The sequence below is a fragment of the Chionomys nivalis genome, chromosome 4, assembly GCF_950005125.1.
Source record: "Chionomys nivalis chromosome 4, mChiNiv1.1, whole genome shotgun sequence".
Lineage (NCBI taxonomy): Eukaryota > Metazoa > Chordata > Mammalia > Rodentia > Cricetidae > Chionomys > Chionomys nivalis.
In genome coordinates, this window is record NC_080089.1 from 57,582,351 (window position 1) to 57,602,717 (window position 20,367).

At 53.2% G+C, this 20,367-nt stretch overlaps 1 protein-coding gene across 1 annotated transcript; it reads left to right on the forward strand.

Moving 5' to 3' along the window:
* Window positions 1-898: 898 nt before the first annotated feature.
* Insyn1 (inhibitory synaptic factor 1) lies at window positions 899-17,596 on the forward strand. The gene is made up of 3 exons (XM_057767321.1): window positions 899-2,011; window positions 2,430-3,149; window positions 11,972-17,596. Exons 2-3 carry the CDS (start codon window positions 2,994-2,996, stop codon window positions 12,689-12,691), a joined length of 876 nt encoding a protein of 291 aa, XP_057623304.1. The 5' UTR covers window positions 899-2,011; window positions 2,430-2,993; the 3' UTR covers window positions 12,692-17,596.
* Window positions 17,597-20,367: the final 2,771 nt, after the last annotated feature.

Here is a 20,367-nt window from a genome sequence, read left to right on the forward strand (position 1 = left end):
CTTCATGCCACACCACCCAGATACACTCAACCATCGACTCAGCCTCTCCTGAGCCCTTTTTTCCACCCACCTTCCCCCTCGGGTAGCTGATCCCCTCTTCTCCCAGGTCACAGTCACCCAGTCCTACTTCTCTGTTAAGATTCAGCTCAAGGATTGCTTTCCTGGGAAAACCCTTTAGGGGTGGGGGACGAGTGGCTGGCCTGTGCTTCTTCCTCAGCACCCCATACCTGCCACATTACCAAAGCTTCTAGAACTTGCCTGTGTTCTGCATGCACCACCCTTCGGTTTGCTCAAGAATGCCCTCTTGGGTTACTTTTCTTCCTCAGCAGACCTAGTAGGGATCAAAGCCCGCTGAAGGCCCTGAAAGAAACAACAACAAAACCAACGAAACAAAACAAACAAACAAAAAACTGTTGAGAACTTGAATGAAGAACAAGGGGAACCAAACCACCAAAAAAAAAAAACAAAACAGTATTCACCAACCCCTTCCTCTCAACCAGAGTGTGGCACACAAATAGGCGTTCAGTAAAGGTTGGCTGGATTCTATTTACTGAACTGACACAAGATTTGGGGCAGTTTGAGGTGAGAAATGATGGCAGAGGAGGGAAAGATTGAAGGGGAAGCCCGGGGCGCACCGCAGTGGGCGAAGGAGGGCCAAGGGATTGTGTGAAAGGGAGGAGAGGGAACTTGGAGTCAAGTCCCGGGCTCTGTGTGCCCCAGGCAGCGGGCGATAGCCCGCCTAGCCCTCCTCAAGCCCCGCAAGCGCCCAGTCCTTCCGGCACCCTGGGGTGGCGAGACCCCCCGGCTCGCGCGCTCGGCTTCGGGCGATGGGAGGCGTGTGTGTCGCTTTAAAAGCTCCCTCCCGGCGCGTGGGGCCGGCCCCTTCCCTGCCAGCGCCGAAGCGAGCGGAGCCGCGCGAGCCCGGCGGCCTTTGAGGGAGCCAGCGCCCGCCCGGGCGGCCAGTCCGGCGGGGCGCGGCGGCGCTCGGGGGAAACCGGCCAGGCCCGCGGAACCGGGAGGGTAGCGCAGGGTAGGGCGAAGGCGAGGCAGCCCGGGAGAGAGGCCCGAGCCGCCCCGGTGCCTCCTTTGCCCCATCGGCAGCCACCGGGCGCTCGGGGCCGCGAGGCGCGGAGCCGTGAGCGAGCGCGCAGGAGGCGGTGGAGCCTAGCGGAGGCTGCGCGCCCCGTGTGCCCGGCCGGGCCCGCCGCGCCTCCTCCAGCGCCTCCCTGGTGCCTCGCTCGCCCCCCCCCCCCTTGCTTTCCTTTGCTTCTTCTGCTCAGCCCCGCGGTGCCGAGATCTCTAGACCTCGTGCGCTCATCTCGTCAGTGCTGAACACCGGACCCCAGACCACCGCCGCCGCCCCTCCCCCGGGATTCGAAGGAATCCGGACTTTGCTCATCGTGGATCGAGCCTACTGCCGGCTAGGCTGAGCGGATTCTCCGGCCGCTCCGGACGCCGCCCGGGCCGGAGCACGGACATTCTGGGTCCCGACTGAGTGCACCCCCGGACGACTGTCAGTGCCAGCTCGGAAAGGGCAAGGCAAGCCAGGGGCAGGACAGACCCCGGAGGGGCCCCAGACCCGCCGAACTGGACTGGACAGAGAGAATCAAGAACGCTGCGGAGCCCGGGGAATGCCGGGCGTGGGCTGAGGGGATCCCGGCGCCCTCCCCAGCCCTCCGACTTTGGCTCAGTCGCCCGGACCGGACCGGCGTCGCCTCGGCCCGGGTCACCTGTGGCCTCGAGGCCCCCGAGCCCACCGGACCCTTGCAACCCGGAGCCTGGCGGGCGTGGTGGGAGATTTTTCCTGCCCCCTTCCCCGGAGTGCAGAGGCCCCGCCCCCTCCCACCGCCCAGATGTCTCCGGTCACCGCTCGGAGGACCTTCCTGAGGCCAGGAGCCGAAGGGTCCAGAGAGAGAAGTCCGCCCTAGGGGAGCCTTGGGGGCCCCCCAACCTCGTCTTGGGGCTCGGCCCCCGACGCTGCTTGGAGGAAAGACCGGTGCCCCCATCCTCTGTAAGTCGGGGAGTCCAGCTTCCGAGGGAAGGCGGGGCTGGGGGAGGAAGAGTCCGCTGGGAAGGAGGGCACCCTGTGGGCATTGAAAGAAGGATGGAGGACTGGAGAGGCCCTGTGCTGAACCAGTCTGGCCAAGCTTGGTTGGTGGCTTGGCGGGGTTGGGGGGTAGGAACGATCATAGAGTGCCCCAGAGGAGGCTGAGGACTTATGCCTCTAAACCAGGGGCTCCTCCGCTCTTCCTATAGAAGAGAGGTGCGCTAAAAACCATCTGCCTCCACCATCCCTCCCCACAAACAAAAATAAATAAATAAATCTCCAGCGAGGAAGGAGGGTGCAGGCAAGGGAGAAGAGGGAGGCAGCAGCAGCAGGCTGGTGCAGCAGCCTGGGAGGGCTGACGCCAGGCTCGCTCTTTCTGCAGGGGGCTGCCCTCCTCCAATCCAGGTCCCTCTCCAGCGCTGTACACATCTGGAGCCCCCTCCACATCTGGAAGACCCTGACCACCGTCCCTCTGCAGGTTCGGCTGCATCTAGAGACCTCTGCCTTTGTAACTGCCTAGGAGTTGCGAGGGGATTGCTGCCTTCCCCCATCCCAAGGGCATCTCTTACCCTAGTCCTTGCAGAATCATCCCCCTGCCTCCACACCCAGATTCAGGCAAAGATCAGCTTTGTACACCACAGGTTCTTCAAGTCCTGGAAGCTGTTCTTGGGCCCTAAGGTCCCTCCCCTTGCCCTCTTGTGTCCTCACCTTGACCCCCCCCCCCGTCAGACTCTGTCTCCCTCTGGGTGCTCCATCCCCCACCCAGAGGCAGAGTAGGTCGAGTGGCAGGCTGCAGGGGCTGGGTGAGGGCCGCCCAAGGCCAGGGTAGGCTGGGGGGCCGTTAAAATGTGGAGCTCTGCCCGGCCGAGGGAGGCTCCGTGGAGGCAGGCAAAGCGTGTGCCCCGCTGGGGCGAGTATGGGCAGGCTTGCGGCCACGTGGTGAAGGATGAACATTCGGGGTGCCCCAGACCTCGGGCAGCCCAGTGACAACCCCAACAGTGGTGGAGAGAGAGAGCGGATTCGACAGCGCATGAAGATGGTCATCGGGCAACTTGAAGGCATCCTGAAGGAACTCAAAGAAGTGGCTAAGGAGCTGAGGGAGGTGAGTGAGAGGCGGGGGGGTGGGGAGGGATGGGGGGGCACACAGACCTTAGCCCTGCCTGGCTGGGTTCAGCATCAAAACATGTATGTGTGTTTGAGTGTGCAATGCTATGTGCACATGGCATATTCCACAGAGGCCCACCCTTCTCATTCTTCTTTCTTCAAGTCTGTTTTGCTAAAAATCACTGTCCCCAGAGCTGGTGGGGCCTTCGTGTGGCGGTGACTGTTTGAGCAGGTGCCAGTGGGCCCAGCTCTCTAGTTAGCACTCAGGGTGCCCAATGAGGACTAAATCTGCCCCTCTCCACTCTTAGTAGGACACATTCTTCTAAAACCTGAGCTGTCCTTTGACCCCACTACTTACCTCCCAGACTCTGAGCAAGGGCTCTAGGAGCGTGTGGATGGCTCACCTTAACCGATCCCCACTGCTTGAGGCCCAGCTCAAAAAATATTACTTCCAGGATCACACAGATACTCCAAACCTTAATTTCCAAAAGGGGAGAGGGGTTACAAGCAGTTGTGGCCTCCCTGTCCTAGGGTGAGGATGTGGCTGGAAAATGTAGGGGGATCGGAGGTCCCCTGAAGAAGAGCTCTTTTATGCATATGTGCCCCCCACAGGGGGAATCGGAGGTCCTGTCCAGTGAAGAAGAGCTCTTTTATGTATATGTGGCCCCTCTCCACAGGCATGCTTCTGGATGGTTTTTGCAAAGACCAAAAAGTCACCGAGAAGCCCTCTCTGGCTTTCTAATCGGAGCCCAGTTTAATTACTGCTTCCCACATTGCTGGAGTAATGAGGTACACATGTCTTCCACCCTGCCCCCTGGGCTGTGTTCAAGTCCAAAATGCATGACCAGCGTTCTGAGCCGCTGGCCTGAATTTGCCCGCTGGGTCCCATTTCAACAGCCAGGTGGGCTTTAGGCAACTTTCAACTCCTTGTAACCAGGGCCCCTGCAGAGACAGAAGCAAAATGGATCATTCTGAGTTATGAGCCCCAGCTTCCCCACCAGCTGCGCATCAGGGGAGAGGGCTGTAAAAGGCTGTGGAGATGGGGCAGGCTGTGAGCAGTGTGGCTTTCCACCCTGGCCTGAATTCAAGGCATGGACAGGGGTTCCCTCTTTGAAGGGAGCTGTGACTTGGAGGGTGACAGAGATGCCAGGCCTGTTAGAGTAGACCTTGAGGGTCCAAGGTCTGCCTCATGAGACCTGCCAGGAGGTCCTGTCTCCAGATGTGGGGATGGCGGGCGCTTCAGGCAGGCAGAGGTGGTGCTGCTCCTGCCCATATGCTGGGCTGGTATGGTCTGGACTCCATAATACAGTTTGGAAACCAAAGGCCACAGGTCCCTGAACAACCCTTCCTCTGACCTCATGAGTCCAAAGTATTAGGTTGTCCTCTCCTACCCTGTCTTGTTCTGGATCCTCTGTGGTTTAATAGGGGCCTTGAGAACTTCCAAAGTCTTGGCCTCAGGCAGGATCATGGGACCCCAACCAGAGCTGGTATTGTGCATAATCCTGGAAGTCAGTCTTGGTACAACTCCCAGGGGGGCAGGCCTTTGCCTCTTCTCCCTTGGCATAATCATCCAGAACCTAAAGGGATCTCACAGGTAGTCCAGGCAAACCCTGTCCACTTCCTGTGGAAGAAACTGGGGTCCGGAGAGGAACAGGGGCTTACCCAAGGCTGCACAACCCACCCATGACGGAAATGAGTCTGGAACTCAAGATTCCCAGTGCCTATTTGAAGCTTCAGCAGGTGGGCTATTGTGTAACCTCAGCATTTTGACAGGAGCTTCCAAAGATGCTTGATGCTTGTGATGTGACGCCCAAGTGCCAGGGTTAATTTGTGGAGCTTTTAAATGTCCCCACCTTCCCTTTCATACTCACTGATTCCTGCGCCTCTCACCCCAGAGCTCCAGGTGACAGCCTGAACACACCAGAGGTCTGAACCAGGATAAAGTGATGAGTCCCCTCCCCCACATCTGTAGGCCATGTGTCTCCACCCAAGACTTTGGCAGGTTGCTATGGAAACCAGAGTCTACCCCGTATGCCACTGCCTGCCCGCTGCCAATGGTACCCAGCTGGGTGGGGGGTTGAGCCTCAGAGCTCCCTAGTCCCCCAGAAAGGGGATGTGTACATAGGGTGATAGACAGAGAGGAAGGGAGATCCAAGCAGAAGAGCTGTCTTAACCAACTTTCTCTGGGCTGGGGTTTGTTGGGGACAGGATTTTCTGTGGATATCAGGTCCTCGCTTCAAACTTGTGATGTAGCTCTAGGTCCTTCAGGAGGACATAAAGCTGATCTGTCTGGCTCCATTCAGGCCCTTTGTGGTGTTTCGCCATCAGGGTTATGGGGAGGCCCATGGTAAAGTGAACAAGCCCCTATTCCCACATCATACCCGACTCCCTGGGCAGCACCTGCTCGGTCCCGCCAGCTCAGACCAAATTCTTGAGTATGGAGACTAGAGTTACACACGGGGTTGGCGGGGATGCTGCTTAGGAACCTTGTTGAAGGAGCTAGGCAGCAAAGAGCAGGCTCTGCCATTCTCTGTCCTCCCTTCACCATCCTCTCCCTGCCTGACACCTCTGATCCCGGAAGACACCCCAAACACACGTGTGCGTGCACACACACACACACAAACACACACACACCTGAGCACAAAGCCTGAAACTAACCAGAAGATGAAAACCACCAAAGCTCCCTGAGTCTCCCTTTGCTCCTCTCTGAATGGGGCTACGGATGAGGAGGATGAGGAGGAGTTGTCCCTTCCAGTGATGCTGCAATGTTTTTGGAGGCTTCGCATGAAGGAGGAGGGCCAATATTCTCTCACACTTCCAGAGGATTTGGAGTTCCCTCTCCCCATCCTTCCAGCCCACACTGCAGCTCCCTGGGTCGGGGGTGGGGACAAAGTGTGGTAAGGAATGCAAACATACTGTGATAGCTGAGCTACCCAGGGATGCAACATGACAGTCAGACATTAATTAGCCCTCGTTTCTCCCAGGCTCCCCAATACCCCAGGATACCAGGCCAATCACAGCAGGCTCCCTAAGCTCCACAGATTCCATGGATCTCAGTTAGAGACATAGACCATCCCAAGGGAAAGGAGCACATGCCAGGCAGCCAGAGATTTCTGGTTCAGTCCTTAGTACAGCTGCCTCCTGAGCTGTGTGAACTTAGGAAAGTTACTTTGCTTCTCTGTGCTTTTGTTGGCTCATCTGTAAGAGGAAGATACCAACTCGCTCTATGTTCCCTTATACACACAAAGCCAGCTCCATATCCTTTTTGTTTTGTTTTTGCTTTGCAAACCTAGGTCCTAATACATGTGAGGCAACCGTTCTCCCATAGAGCTAGGGCTCTGCCACCCACGAGGTATTGTTACTGAATGAGTCTAGCACTTCCCTGCACAGCCTTGTTTTCTAGAGTCACATAAGCTTTTTAGCCAAAAGCAGGGGGATCAGGGCCAGGTCCTGGCTGCCTGGTAAAAACGTCTAATAGGTCGCCTGCAGAAAGGTAGTCCCATCCCCTGCCCAGAGAGTACTGCAGGGATGGAGGTAGTACTAAGGGGCTTTTCTGGAGTGGTTTTAGAACTGAGATGCATAGAAATGAGGGATGAGGTCAGCACGCATCTAGGGGGGAGAGCATTGCAGGCGGTGAGAGCTGTGATACCAGGGTCTTGAGGAGGAAGTGTGCTGGATCATCAGGAAGCAAGTAGAAAGTGGAGCAAAGAAGGACAGAGTTCTAGGAGTGGGGCAAGGGAGGGTGTCCCATGGAGCTTGTGCATCCGAGTGTGGAACTCAAGTTTGCTGTCAGTGAGAAGCCCACACACTTTTAATACATCTTGGTTACGTTTCTGGCGAGACTGCCTTCCTACTGTTCCCACCGCAGCCCACAGACTCAGAGTTCCCACAGGCACGGTGAAGAGTCTTCATCCTTGGCCCATCAGATTTTGAGCTCTCCTTGAACATGTACTTGTTTCTTCCTGGTCCATAGGGGTTCAGAAGTGATCCTTTATTGACCCCCTTTACCCCCACATCATCAGTGAGTCTCGAGTAGAATCTAACTTAAGGATGCTATCACCTCTATATCCCAAAAACCTCAGGAGAAAGGGGTAGGTACAGCCTGTCCTCGGCCTGAGGTGGCGGTGGAGGGTCCTGCAACCTGGTTGAATAGAAAGCAGGCTCTGTGACAGCCTGTTTCCCAGCTGTCCCTCAGCCAGGTTCCATGTGTAAAGGTGGAAGGGAAAGCCACAGACCTTGCTAGTAAGAGCTAAGTAAGTGTGGCCTACCAGAAAGCAGCTGGATCAGGAAAAGCTGGGGACCACATGGCTGTGTCAAAGTGGGTCAGCTCGGTACCCGCAGCTCAGTACAACTTGGGTGGATTTTTTTCTTATTATTTTTTTCATGCTTTCCTTTCCTCCCTTTTCCCTTTGTCTTCTCCTCCTCTGGACAGATTCATAAAGGCTCCCTAGCCAATTAGGCCAAATTGCAGGATGAGAGCCATGAATCACGGTCAGCTCACTCCCCATCTCCCCAATGCCACAGCCCCCCAGGAAGATAATAAACAATGTAATCACAGAATTAAAAAATAATCAGTGGTCATAAATAATGCAGGATCCCCAGTTATGTAACCAGCTGCCCAGGGAGTTGGGAAAGAGGGAAGGAAGGAGTGGGGACACTGGGTCTGGGACTCTGGGTCCCTCAGCACTGGCTGTTGGGTCTCAGGGGATGTGCACCCATTCATGCACACACGCACATATGCACACATGTGCTCACGTATACACGCACGCACTCGACACAAGCATGTATGCATGCATTCATCTGAAGGGAGTTCAGCCAGTGCTGGTGGTCCAGGTCTGTAACAAAGAGGCCTCCCAGTCTTCTTTCAGGTGATCTGTAGCTGTGTTTATAGAGTGGGACAGAATCTGTGTCAAGGCAGGGGCACAATAGTAGGTGAAACAGACCCAGCCTTGCCCCCTCTGTTAGAGTGACTGTCTAGTAGGAAGGCTGACATCAACTGCATCACAACATACATGCATAGAAGTGTAGCTGTGGCCAACATCGCCCTCAGCTGGGTTCTTCGAGGAAGTGAGGATGGATGGTGGGAGGGAGGGCACACCAGGTGAGCCCAGTGGCAGCTGGAACTCCAGCTCTGTAAAATGTGCAGAGAGATGAGGGGGAGGCCGCTTGCTGGAGGGGAAAGGGGGTGGCGTTTGGAAGGCTCAGAAGTTTGGGGAACAGGGAAGGGTTGGAGGCAGAGGGGTGATGTCCTGATGCTGATCAGGAAATCTGTTGCAGAGCATGGAGCAGGCACTGGTGGGAAGTTCCTGTTTGTGGGCAAGGCTGAGATCAAGACACAGGCCAGTGACACTCTTGGAACAGGAGCTAGGTTCTGTCTCAGCCCCGTCCTCCCTCCCAGGCACTCACTTCTGGCCCCTCTGAAACAGATTAGTCTTGTTTACAAGACGCCAGTCCCAGGAGTCAGGACTTTAACTCAACTCTTTTCAGGTGCTGGGCCTCAGTTTCCCTGTCTGCAAGCGCAATAGCACAGGTAGTGTCTCTTTAGTTACCCCCCCATCTTAGAGATTTTTCTGGTTCTTTCTCCTTTCTCCCCCTCTTTTCTTCTGTGTATATAATTATTTCTCTGCACTCCAAGACAATCCCAAATTACATGTAGGCAAAATGATTATTAAATCTCGGAGAGAAATCACAGATTTCAAGACAGCCAGAGCAGAGAGGCAGGTAGCACGGGCCTGTACCATACTTGCTCTGCACATTGACCTGTGAAACTAGACACCAGGGAAGGATTAGCGGGTTTATGAGCTGATAACGGCCCTACACAGAAGCTGGATACTGTGGGTACATGGCTTCTCCTTCTCACTCTTACTTCTGTCATTTATCAAGTCACTGGGAAACCAGATCTGCCTGTGAGCCTCACAGCCTTAGGCCTCATGACCCCATCTAGTTCTGTTCTGAATGGACACACCCACACTTCAGGCAAAATGGGCAGTATTGGCACATGGGGCCACAGAAGGCACACCTACCATATCCTGGAATCATTTTGAACAGGTATCGAAAGCTGCCCATCAGTGTGGCATTCCTTAGGTGAAAACCTGTCTCCCATCTGCTCTTGGGCCTGGGTGTGTGTTCATGCTCACTGGTGCGAGATAGATGCTGCTCTTCTCATTGTTCTGCATGCTTTCCCGAGGGCATTAGGTTCAGTCCTCACCGCGGCTCTCAAGCACAGAGAATTCTCTGATGAAGAAGCAGAGGCTAAAGGCAGAGTAACTTCGTTAAGGCTGCACAGCCCATAAGTAGTGGAGTCAGAGTTGGAGTCTAGCATTGGTTTCAGAGCCCAGGTATGGACAGGTTTGGCTATCCTGACACTGTAGTTTAAAATGCGGTGATATCTCATCCATCTTCATCTCCCTGAACAATGAGAGAGGTGTCAGAGTTAGAGACCACAGCTGGGAAGTGAATTATCACCTGCCTTCAGTTCCACTGCCAGGAGGGGGCAGACGTGAGACCTAAAGACCCGCTCCTCTCTTCCTCCACATCCTATGAAGAACCAAAAGAGGATGCTAATGAAGAAGGGAAGGGACCCAGTGAGAAGGCCTCTAGAACAGGCTAGCCAAGGCTTCCCAAGGCTTCCTCGGTGGAAGGAACACGTCTGGCCTCCCAAGCTTCTAGGCTCCTGTTAGGCATACCTGGGATATCCCTGCTATCTACCCGTTAGGCCTGGGGCCTGAAGATGTTCATTCCTACTGAGCTTCCAGAAGCCAGAAAGCTCTGCTCAGCCTGGCCTCTGCTGAGTCTGTGAGATCTCAACTCCTGGAGCCCCTAGCCTGGGGCTGCAGCAGCTGAGGACAGTTCTCCCCCATCTTAGGTTGCCCCAGCACCCAGGCCACCAGGCTAGTGCCTTTGAAAACAAGAGGCAGCAAGTGGGAACATTATGATCTCATGAGTGTAGAGTAGAAAGCCTGATATGTCGTAGGTCATCCGAGGTATGAAATGTCACGTTGACCCCCAGGCTCCTGAGTCCTCCTACCATCCGTACTGCTGCCTGCAAAGCTCTAATGATTTTGGCCAGGCACTCAGTGACAAATGATTTTGAGTTCCAGCAATCTTATGTGACTTGCCCAATGTCTGTCCCCCATGTGTCCTGACTCCTCCAGTTTGCTGCAGATCTCAGCAGAGAATTTCTTCGATCCCTGATTTAGGGCAGCCACCACCTAAACACTTTCTCATGCTGACTCTTACAGACACAGATTCCTAGAATCTCCCTTAGAAGTAAACCAATTCACCCTCTTAGAGGTAGAGAAACAGACCTTAAGAGGGATAGGGACAGGTCACTTGCAACTAGAGCCCAGCTCCCACTGACCCAGATGCTGCTGCAGGCAGTGTCTTTCTTTTTTTCCTCAGGGCACTTGCTACCTACCCCTCCCCATGCATGGAACAACGGCTCATGCTAGCAGTTCCCAGAAATGAGTATCAGGTTAAGGCTTGCTTAGTTACCTTATTAACTGTCTGCCCTGAGCCCATGCAGATAATGCCAGCCAGATGCAGGGAGCTGGATACAGTTCGTGATGTCTTTGTCCCCGAGTCTCTGTGGCTCAGACACTTGTTCCCCCCCTCTGGTTTTTATTGTTCTATGTTTGAGTCTTGGCCTGACTCCACTCTCTACAACCTCATGTCTGTCCTCCACCTAGGCCTCCGCCTAGTCTGCCTCCCTCTCTCTCAGCGTTCTACCCCGATATATGTGCAGACAGCACAGGCAAAACAGGCAAGTGTATATCTGCAGGCAGAGGCGCCTGCTCAGAGGCCAAGAGCTTCCCTTTGGGTCACTGGGAAGCAGGCAGGCAGAGCAGGGTACAGTGACCTCCACAGATGAGCTGCCTGCCCCATGAGTGGCTTTAACAATCATCCCTGGGCCAGGGCGGATGGTCTTTTTACTGCTTCCCAAAGAATTCTGGCTTTTTTCCTTTTCCCAACAAGCTGAGATTGCTCTCCATTCATCAGTGGGCAGGGAAGGCAAGGCGGGAGGGCGGGGGTTCCAGAGCTTGAGGGTAGCCGGGGAGGGTGACTCAGCCAGTGCCTCACACCTGTTGTTCCAGTCCCCGGGGTTGGAAAGAGATCCCTGAGTGAGTCACTCACTGATGAGTCTGGAAGGCTTTAGTGAGGCTGGGCAGGGTCTTCTTTCTCTCCTGGCTTCAGGTCCAGCTACCACGTTATAGAGTCAGCAGCCGGGAGGCCCCCCAGGCTTGCTGGAGTCCCTCTACCCCTTCTATCCGACCCCCTCTCAATCAGTACACGCGTAAGCCCTGTTCACGACACTGTCCTCCCTCCAGACGGCAGCTGTATTGGAGAGAGAAGAATGTGTGAATGAACAGGGTGCCTGGGGGGGAGGCAGTGCCCCTCCCTCCAGGGGGCAGCACAAGCTGTCCATCCTCGTCCAACCTGGCCTTGTGTGTTTGAGACTGAGTCTCTCACAGGCCTGGAACTTGCCAAGTAGGCTTGGCTGGCTGGCCAGAAAGCCCCAGGGATCCTCCTGTCTCCACTTCCCTGGGGCTAGGGTTATAAGCATGCACCACCATATCCAGCTTTTTTTTTTTTTTTAAGATGGGTTCTAGGAATCAAACCCAAGTCCTCATGCTTATAAAGCAAGCTCTTTACCAACCGAGCTGTCTTCTCAGCCCTAATTTGGGCTCTTAACAGTGCAAACAAACCTGAGATTTCAGTTCAGTCAGCATCTTCCAGAGTCACCTGCCAGGAGGTCTCCAGGACAGGGCAGAGGCACACACACACCCAGCCCCTCTCACCTCCTCTCCCTTCCCTGGCCAGGTGGTGAGTCAGATCGACAAGCTCACCTCTGACTTTGACTTTGAACTGGAGCCAGACGACTGGACCACGGCCACTGTGAGCAGCACCTCCAGCAGTGACAAGGCGGGGGTGGGCGGCCCCTTTGACATGGGCCACCTGGACTTCACGACAGCCGATATCCTCTCAGACAGCTGGGAGTTCTGTTCTTTCCTGGACGTCTCCACCCCGTCCGACTCCGTGGATGGCCCTGAGGCACCACGGCCAGGGGCAGGCCCTGACTACCAGCTCATGAATGGTGGTTTGCCCATCCCCAACGGGCCACGAGTGGAGACGCCAGATTCCTCCAGCGAAGAGGCCTTCAGTGCTGGCCCTGCCAAGGGTCAGGGACCCCAGCGGACCCCAGGGACGAGGGAAAGGGTGCGGTTCAGTGACAAAGTGCTCTACCACGCTCTGTGCTGTGATGATGAAGAGGGCGATGGGGAGGAGGAGGTAGAGGAGGAGGCAGGCCTGACCCCAGAGCTGCCCCATGTGGAGCCACACACAGGCCCCCTCAAGCCCTCCCCAGCCCCCCAAAAAACCAGGCGCTCTCCGTTGACTACCCGACGCTTGGGCCCCACGTTGGCTCCAGAACAGACCCGGAGGGTCACAAGGAACAGCAGCACCCAGACAGTATCAGACAAGAGCACGCAGACAGTGCTGCCCTATACGGCCACCAAACAGAAAACCAAGGGCAAGAACTAGGGGCTGGGGAGGGGGAATGCATAGAGCTATAAATATATATATATTTAAACAAACAGTCATAATAAAATTCATAAATACTAAGGATCCGGGCCCACAGGCCCCAAAGCCTTCAAGAAAGCTCATCCTAAAACAACCAGATGTCCAGAGTTTACCCTCTCCTTCATATGGCAGGGGTCCTAAAGGAGCTGAACCCTGCCATGCCCACTGCAAGTCCTCAGCACCAAGAGGTCTGTGACTGCTGGCCTGGGCCGTGTCCTAGAGACAAGCTAAGGGAAGAGTTTCCCAGGGCAGGGATATAAGGACTTAGAACCCCCGGGTTGGCATCACTGTGACTACACCCAAAAGGACTCCATCCTCCTGCTCAGAGCTCCGTGGAGAGACAGCCCCACCTCACACCCCTCCCCACCCTGCATTTTAGGATTGCCCCAAACACTGAGAGGGATACCCGGCCCTGGGGAAGGCTGGCAGCCACAGAGCAAATCTGAGAACCCAATCCTCTCTGATTCAGCTCCCAGTCTCAGCTCTGGAGTTCAGAATTGTCTGAGCGGTTCCAAGGTTTGTGGATTGTGATGGCAGTCATCACAGAGCTGGGAACCAAGATACACATGTACTTGATCATCCACACTAGGCAGGCGGTGGGGAGGGGGACCCAGTGTCTCCACCTGACTCCTACTTCTTCACACCCAGCCCCTTAGCTCACCTTAATACGTCCTGAATAACAACAGAGCTTCCTCGGCAACTGCTACCCCAGCAACAGCACCCAAAAGTCCTGAGGGTGATGTTAGTCACTGTTCCCTTTATTGCAGGCCACTGTGCTCAATACACCATATAGCATTATCTTACTGCCCCACTTTTCAGATGAGAAGGCTGAGGTTCAGAGAAGTGAAGTAACTGGCCCAAGATCACTGAGCCTCTGCTTTCCTGCCCCCAAGAACAAAGAGTTTCCAGGCTATGCCCATCCCTGTTATACAGCAACCATATCACCTTGGGCAAATCCATTTGCCTTTTTGAACCTTTCTACTTCAGCTGTAAAATGGGTCTGATAGTGTTTACCACCTCCGTAGCTGGCACAGGGATCCAGCAATTGGTGAGTGTACACACTGGAGATAATTTGGAGGCACCACATGCCTACTGTGGTCTGTGAGCCAGCCCACATCTCCGGTGACTTCCAGGGTAGAGGGGCCGAGTGGAAGCCATTTCCACGGGGTCAGGAGCCATCCTGAATTAAAAGTATCACATGGCTTTACCTCTACAAACAACTTGAGGCCAGAAGATGGTCACATCGTGACTTACCCCACCTGGAGCAGAGGGGTAAGGTTGGTTCACTGCTGAGAGCCTCGGTCCTGAGGCCATCCTGGGACACATTTCTGTTAATGCAAAACCACAGCCCACCAGGAGGGGCCTTAGAATCTGCTAGCACCTGCTGCCCCTGCTTGGGGAGGGGCTTTGTAATCCCAGAGTGGGGACTAACAGGCTAGTCTAGGGGGAACACGAGGGCATGGCTGTCGACTCTGGCAGACCTACAGTATCACAGGATGAAACCTGTCCCACCTGAGGTGAGGTCAGAGCCCTTCCAAGTCAGTGTGGTGCAGCCACCGGCGTCGAAGTCCAGTGGTGGCCAGCTGGGGCTAGCTCATGCCAGTTGGCCAGCAAGGTCCTGGCCTCCCTGACTGAACAGTTCCCATACATTCGGTTCTCCCTCTAAGACTGGTTTTTCCCTCAGCAGTGGTGAGACTGTTTTTCTCATCTTTGCAACCATTGTGGAGATGAAACCTACAGAACAGTTCTCATTTCAGAGGGGAGAAACAGGCCCAGGGCCAGGGTCTCTGAGAGCTCTGAGTGAAGGACTTTTTCCCCTTCTTAAATCCCTCCTCTAACCCAGGTTCATATGACTACGTTAGGTCACAGATAACTTCCACCTCTTGTGCCCAGGTGGGCGTGTAGAGTAAGTGTGTCCTGGTTTTAGATATAGGTTCTCCGTGGCAAAGGTCCAGAAAGCTTTTGGCCTGCTCACCAGATCCGGACCTCACTGACAGAGGGATGGGATTGCCAAGGGCTTAAGACTTGAAACCCAGACCCTGCGCGCCCAGGGAGAAAAGGCATTCTGACCATCCGAGCCTATGTTCCCATCCTTTGAGCACACAAAGCCATCCAGGGCCCCTCCTCCACCAGTCAGCTGTGCCTCCTGCTCTTCCCTGCCTCCAGGCCTGGCTGGTGTCCGGCTCTCTCCTGGGGAGAGGTCTGCTCCTGGGAAGTAGGATTTCGCCTACCACCTGCTGTGTGCTCTTTCTTGTGCTGTGGGTGCTCTGGATGAGGCAGGAGGGATCCAAGCCAGAGAGGAGGCTAAGCATGATAAATAACTCCATTTAATGAGCACATACTATGCACTGGGATTGTGTAAGCGTGTGCCTTTTATCATTCCTTGCTCACAGAAATTCCAAGGTATGTCATTTTAACTTGTGCCTGTTTTCCGAGAAGTCAAGTCACCTACTAAAGGACATGCAATTTGAGTTAGGGACCCAGTATTCAACCCCAAACGCAGCTTCTTAGCACTCAGATATGTGCTGGCATAAGGATAGACATTAGGAGGCCCAAGAACCCTGTGAGTCTCGGAGGGTAAGAAATGTGTTGGAAGGAGGAAGCTGGTGAACCTTCTGTTTGGGGAGAACTTGGCTGCTGTCAACCTGTATGTCAGAGGCCCTGTCTCAGCCTGAAACTGAATGGATCATAGATTTGATAAATATTTGTCAAGTGTATTAATGAGCCTCCCCCTTGCAGCAGGGACATCCACTGTGTTTTCATTCAGTCAGCCAACATTGAAGATGTTGCCAGATCTCATGTTGCTTGTGTGTGCGTGCATGTACAGTCATGCACCTGCATACACTCCCACATTAACTCTCTCTGCTCTGTGAGAGTCTCCCCTGTGGGGTGTCTGGAAGTTGGACAGGAATGAAGAATGTGAAGTTTCAGCCTTGACAAGTCATAGGTGTTTGCCAGGATGCCTAGGGGGGAGAAAATGTCAGAAGCCAGGGGAGCCAGTTTGGTGAAGAAACCATTCAGAACCACATCCTCGGGGCTGGAGGCTCCTCCAGCAGACACCACCTCGGTAGGATAGGCACACTACAGTGTCCTTGAGTGCCTGTGGATAAGGAACTCTCTGTTGTCGTGGGAACAAGGGGCCAGCTATGGAGCTGACAAGAGGTGGTTTGAAGAAACCAAGGGCAGAAAGCTGGGCACACCATTCAAAGACAACAACAGACAGAGCCAGGCCATGTTAACACAGGGGAAGGGGCTAGGGGTGGGAATCCAAGAAGCAGCAGGTCTAGCCCTCCACATCCCCTCTTGAATCCCCACCTCTGTCCCCACCTCTCCCACCTCCACCTATTACCGTTTCTCCTTACAGAACTGAGACTTGTGTAAGAAAACCGGCATTTATTGACAAGCTGGTGCATGCCAGGCACCAGGCCATGTCTTTTAACCAACACTAAATAACAGATCCAGTTGGGCCCTGTACAGAACAGGCTGTTCAATACTTATTTATTGAGCAAATGGATTAACTACAACCATCATTTTACAGGTCAGGCAGGGAAATGAATGAACAAAGGACCTTTCAGAGCTACAAAGCAAGAACTTGGTGTTACTATAGTTTGTGAAACCTATGAGAACAGTGTTTATGGCCCTTCTTTTGGAATGGGGTACCCCTGGGCACCTAAAAAGGGGGATGACAGTCATTTGGGGCTGCTGGGACTTGAAAACAAAGATGGCTGGAGTGACCACATGCTTGGTAACAGAGTAAGGTCTTACTGAAACAGAGAGTAAATGTTGGAGCAAAAATGGGGCAAAATTTAAAAGCTGAGGGGCACAAAATGAAAAAAATGTTAGGAACTTCAGACCCCCTGAGCTCTCACCAATCCTCTCCATCCTCTTGGCAAGGGTTGAGGCAGGGAGGGAGAGCATCTGCCTAGTCTGAGATGGAGAGGCCATCTTTAAGACAAGTGTCCAGCAGACTATCATGATAGTCGGGATTCATTCAATGCATAAATGAAAACGGCACAGTTAGTGCCTTGGAATTGTGGGTATACCAAAGCCCTGGAAAGCCACTGCATTCTATCTTTCTACCCCACAGGCCAGCTAGGCAGAATGCTGAGCTGTGTTCTTGTGATACACATGAGCCAGCTGGGATTTTCATGGGGCCTGACTCTGCCCACCTGCCTGCCCTGCACCTCAGCCACCGTTCCATTTACCTCTCCTCCTTCTCTGGTCCCCAGTGAGGAGGTGGTGGGGTCTTGGTTGACCTCAGGCCAACACTGCTTAAGGCTTGGGCCCCATGCTGATCGGATCTGACTCCCTGCCAGGAATATTTAAGCTCACATACCTGCCTGAAGCTCTGCTGTCACTCCTGTCTCTGCTGGGACCTGCAAGGGTCAGGAGTTCTGTGCTCACCTTGTGATAGGGACTCACCATCGGTCCTCCCTGCTGTCATCTCAGACATGCCGCAGAAACCCAATCTCAAGGGCTGCTCCGCCACCTTCTGCTTCCCAGAAGACGGGGCAGATGGTGCTCAGGACAAGGTACAACCCATGGAAGAGGTTTGGACAGAGGTCTGGGGCCCTGGTGCCTTTTGGTTCTTTCTCATTTCATTGTTTTTTTAAAAAAATTATTAACATGTTAATTATGCATAATAGTGGGTTCCATTATGACATTGTACACATATATAATGTATTTTGATTAATATATATAATGTATTAATCCCTTGGTACCCTCTATTGGCCCCTCCTCCTGCTAATCCTGTTACTCATCTCAACTAATCCTCCTCCTACTGTCATGCCTTTTCTTCCTTCCTTCCTTCCTTCCTTCTTTCCTTCCTTTCTTTCTTTCTCTTTCTTTTTCTCGTTCTTCCTTTTTTCTTCCGTGTGTGTGTGTGTGTGTGTGTGTGTGTGTGTGTGTGCACGCGTGCGTGACTCCATTTAATTAGGTCTGTTTACAGGAGCACGGGAAATTTACCAATGACTACATCACTGAAAAAAAATGTTTCTTCCTTCCTCACCAACTATTATCTGCTTTTAGATCCTTTGAAAGGTTGGGGCTCCATGAGCCCCTCTGGGAGCCCCAACCTCCGTGGGGTTTTCTAGACTCATCCTAGTCAGGAATACTCCTGTGAGAATGGGGAAATTTCCCAGGCAAATGGTGGTAACAAAGACTGAGCCCACTGCGGAGGTTGATGGTACCTTTGTGGGTTTGACTGTCACCTCCTGAAACAAACACGTAAGGGAGGAAGGGTTACCCTGGCTCACAGTTTCAGAGGATCCAGTTCATGGTTTCCACCTGAGGCAAACAGACAGGAGAGTGCCATGGATCAGGGCTGCTCATCTTGTGGCAGCTGGGGAGCAGAGACAAATGGGAAAGGGCCACATACAAGGTATACCCTTCAAAAGCAACACACACATACACACACACTGCCCAGAACCTACTTCCTCCAATCAGGTCCCACTTCCTAGCTTCCAGCAGCCTCCGGTAATGTCATCAGAACATATGTCTATCCGCGCCTTGATCCAATGATTACGTCAGAACCCTCGTGCTTCAGTCACTGTGGAAGCAAGCACAAGACATGAGCCGCTTGAGAGGACATATCATATCCAAACTGTAATGAGAAGGTGACCCAGGAGCTCGAGAAGAGTTCCCAAACCCTGGTGAACCCCTTTCCCAGAGTCAGCAATCTAGGTACAATCTCTGCTCCTTGTCCCCTAAAAACTAACGATGCCTGGCATCATAGCTAGGAAGAGGTTCATTTGCCCCAAGCCTCAGGGTTGTAGAGGGAAAGTCACCAGCAAGGATGGGGTGTGTCTGCAAAGTGTCACAAAGCGGCCTGCAGGAGCTGATGGATGCCATTGACCTAAAGTCCCAGATGTACCTGGAGGAACACGGTCAGGAGCAAGGCAGAAGCTCAGCTTGGGAACTCCCACGTGGCTCCAAGACTGTTCCCAGGGGCGCTCAACCTGTACACTAACAAGAGGACCCGCTGAGTTGTCCCCAGAGCCTGAGACAACAGCCCCTGGCAATCGATACTTCCAGGCCTGGGATAAGCCTGGCATCAGAGTAGATCCCCAAACATGGAGTCCTCAGTGCCCACTCAGAGTGTGCATCTGCCCTAGGGGCTCAGCTTTGCCAGGAGGCCCTTCCCTCAGGCTTCCTGACACACTTAAGAGCCCCTGGTGCTCCCTGGAGCCTGGAAGCAGCCTGAGGATGATGGTCTTTTCCTGCCCCATGACCAGAGGACCCAAGAGCCCCTAGAACTCAGACACTCCATGGCCAACCTAACCGTGATAACTCTCCTGCCCCCTGAGCACATCTCTGCCCCTCGGTCAGAGTTCACACTCTAGAAGTCTGCATACCTGTTTTACGTCCTGGTGGTTTTTGTTTTTAAGGATAATTTTTACAAAGGTTTGTATTTCCTGGGGTGGGGGCGGGAATTAGTAGATGTGCCAACACTGGCGTGTCATTTTCATACCTAACCAGTCAGCAGTGCACTTCTGGGAACTCGACAGGTTCCCGGGGAGCCCACATGAAACAAGCTCCCAGGTTGCCTGGACTCCGGCCCTCCATGCAGGGTCATAAGGGCTTTCTGATTCTGGAAGACTTCCTGAAAGGAAGGAAATGCCATGCTGAGGCTTGAGGGGAGTGGAGCACATAAGGCCATGTTGCCTGAATCCCTGCCCTGAGAGGTAGGAATTTCAGAGGGCCACATCCAGTTTGAAGTTTTGATTGGCTGGGTTGTTTTGTTTTGTTTTTTTTCTTTTTCCTTATTTGGCTTCTTAAATTTTTCTTTTAATTTAGAGCATCATCTCAGGGCTTAGAAATGATTTTATACTTTATAACAACAATAATAATTTCAATAATAACAAAAACTTCACTTCAAACCCTTGTAACTCTGCCAGTCACTAGAATACCAGCCATGTAGACGACTCATTCCCCAAGCAATTGCCAGTCATCAGGGAATGGATGGAATGCAGTGAAGTGAATGTGAGCTGAATCCAGTGCTTTTGCCCCATGAGATGTCTGTTCTGAAGCTACAGACAAGCAAAGGCTAGTTAAATACATCCACATAGCCTCCTTCTGCTAGCCAAATACATCCACATAGCATCCTTCTGTTAGTTAAATATGTTCACATAGCATCCATCCGCTAGTTAAATGTGTCAACATAGCATCTTACCACTAGTTAAATATATCCACATAGCATCCTTTTGCTAGTTAAATATGTCCACATAGCATCTTACCGCTAGTGAAGTATGTCACATAGCATCTCACCGCTAGTTAAATACATCTACATAGCATCCTTCTGCTAGTTAAATATATCCACATAGCATCTTACCGCTAGTTAAATATGTCCATGTCCTTATAGCATCTTTTCATTCCCACAATGCTGATGACCTGGAAGATTGTTCCCAAAGCCCTCTGAGACACCTCAATGGCAAATCTATACCCCTTCCCCTATGCTTCTGCCCCAACCCTATCAGAACTTCCTTCACTGGAAGTGTTAAGGGTCCTATGTGAATGGCCCTCAGCACAGTGCCCCATTATGGGTGACACATTATGGGTGTCACATAATGATGTCTCCAGGAGCTGGGAAGCTCAGGGATCCTAACACCCACAAAGATCCAGTCCCAACCCTAAGGATA

Coding starts and splice junctions, on each gene's coding strand:
- Insyn1 (XM_057767321.1), top strand. CDS start 2,994: ATGAACATTCGGGGTGCCCCAGACCTCGGGCAGCCCAGTGACAACCCC. Junction 3,150..11,971: donor TGGCTAAGGAGCTGAGGGAG/GTGAGTGAGAGG, acceptor TTCCCTGGCCAG/GTGGTGAGTCAGATCGACAA.